At 49.2% G+C, this 2,331-nt stretch overlaps 1 protein-coding gene across 1 annotated transcript in view; it reads left to right on the top strand.

Annotated features, from left to right (window-relative positions):
- The window catches only part of TMEM132B (transmembrane protein 132B), a 218,896-nt gene that overhangs the window by 173,354 nt on the left and 43,211 nt on the right, over window positions 1-2,331 (top strand). Inside the window, exon 5 of the mRNA XM_031059490.1 lies at window positions 809-952. Within this exon, the coding sequence (XP_030915350.1) occupies window positions 809-952 (144 nt within the window). The remainder of the gene's footprint in view (window positions 1-808; window positions 953-2,331) is intronic.

Genomic DNA, 2,331 nt, shown 5'->3' with positions numbered 1-2,331 from the left:
AGCAATTTATTTTATGGAAGTTGAAAAATGAAAAGGGGATTGATTCAGAGCAGTATTTCCTATTGCAGGCTTTTTGAGGGGGGCAGAATGAATCCCTGTGAAATGCCAGATCATTGCTTGCCCCACTTGTGTGTCACCTTTTGGGCTGGCAGTCAGCACTGCTTCTGCAGAGGCTGCTCCCCTCCAGCCTGGACCTGCTTATGCCAGGCAGGGGCCTCTGTAGCAACTCATTTGGAGTAATTAATCAACCTGAGACAGAGAGGAAGGCTGTGAAATGGAGTCATTAGAGTGCCAGCACTGTGAATTCATCAGGGTTACAGATAAATGTGGTTAAGTGTCTCTAGGTGGGGAAAGACGAAAAAAATTGTGTATGGATGCACAGTTTTTCTCCTAATGTATTTATGGAAATAAATGGTCAACTCACAGCAGAGAGAGCTGGAACAGGAAGGAAGAAATGCTGTTGTGGTGGTGGATAATCCCCTCCCAAACCACTGGCACCATTTGGGGCAGAGGGCTGGGAGGAGCTGCTGATGCCCTGGAGATCCTACTGAGCAGTGCTGTGCTTTCAGATGCCACTGCCCTCAGCCAGAAATGTGTAAATGGGCTCAAAAGGGACAAACCCAAGTTTGTCAGAACAGGGCTTGGTGCTCCTGATGCAGCTTTTGGCTTAGAAAGCTGCTAAAACATTGCAGGGAGCTGCAAGGGTGCGTGCATGGGAGGGTGCCATCCCTGTGCCTGTCACTGTCATGACCCCTGTGCCATTCTTGTGCTGCTCCAACACTCACCCTGTGTCTGTGTGTGCCCCCAGGACACAGAAATCCTCAACACAGCCATCCTGACGGGCAGGATGGTGGCAGTGCCCGTCAAGGTGGTGGCCGTGCAGGAGGACGGCTCCGTGGTCGACGTCTCCGACTCCACCGAGTGCAGATCTGCCGACGAAGACGTGGTCAAGGTGAGGCACCCACAGGAGTTTACTGTGCCCAGTTCTGGCCCTCAGTTTGGGAGGGATGTTGAGATGCTTGAGCGCGTCCAGAGGGGTCAACAAGGCTGGTGAGGGGCTGGGAACACAAACGCTGCAAGGAATTTTTGAAGGAACTGGGGTTTAGCCTGGAGAAGAGGAGGCTTAGAGGTGCCCTTATTGCTCTCTTGTAGGTGCCCTTATTGCCCTCTTAGAGGTGACCTTATTGCCCTCTTAGAGGTGACTTTATTGCTCTCTTAGAGGTGCCCTTATTGCTCTCTACACCTTCCTGAAGGGAGGTTGTGGACAGGTGGGGTCGGTCTCTGACAGAACCAGAGGACACAGTCTCAAGCTACATCAGGGAAGGTACGGGTTGGATATTAGGAAGAAATTTTTCACTGAAAGAATAATAAAGTACTGGAATGCTCTTCGCAGGGAGGTGGTAGAATCACCATCCCTGGATGTGTTTAAAAAAAGACTGGCCATGGCATTTGGTGCTATAGTCTAGTTGAGGTGTTAGGGCACAGTTGAGCTGTTGGACTCGATGATCTTAGAGGTCTCTTCCAACCTCATTATTCTGTGATTCTGGGTTTGTATCTTTCATTCCTCCTCCAGCCCCCCACTCTGGGATTTTCCATCAGCCAGTCCTTCCCAGTGCTGGGGGTGAGGAGGGAGCTCCCAGAGGGGCTGCAGGGCCCCAGGGCTGCTCAGAGCTGCCCAGGTGTTCCTCTGCTGCCCAGTGCTGATGCAGCCCATGGAGGGGGATCAGCTCCTCCCAGAGGGGTCTCTGTTCCTCTGGGCTGTGCCATGCCCGTGGTTTCACAGCAATAATGCAGAATATTGGAACAGGGACAGGAAGTTTCCTTCATGCTCTGGCTGCATCGCTGGTCAGGAGTTTCTTGTAAAGAACAATCCTGAACTGTACCAATATCTGTAGAGAGTAACAGGGATAGAGAATAACAACCATATTGCGAAAAGTCTTAAAATGAGAGCTGGGAGCTTTTAAACAATGTAGTGCTGTGTTTTAGCGTTTTGGTTTCTGTTTTAAATGTTTTGTTCAAGTGGTTCTGTCTCCATGACATTGAAATGAAAATTGCGTTGATGTGACTTTACCAAGACTCTGCCTGCCTGACTTCTGACACTATTGCATGGCTTTCAGCTTTTAGCTCATTAGTATTATTATTATTACTTTTAGACAGAAAAGAGGTGCTTTTGAATATCTTGAATATATTAAATTGCTTTTACGACAGTCGCACTTTATGGCAGTTTTGCGAAAATGGCACTTTACGGCCGCTTTTACAAGAGTCGCGCTTTACAACACCTTTTACGACAGTCGCGCTTTACGACACCTTTTGCGACAGTCGCGCTTTACG

This window comes from Geospiza fortis, unplaced genomic scaffold (assembly GCF_000277835.1).
Source record: "Geospiza fortis unplaced genomic scaffold, GeoFor_1.0 scaffold145, whole genome shotgun sequence".
NCBI lineage: Eukaryota > Metazoa > Chordata > Aves > Passeriformes > Thraupidae > Geospiza > Geospiza fortis.
The sequence above is the reverse complement of the archived record's forward strand: the minus strand, read 5'-3'. Positions and strand labels throughout refer to the sequence as shown.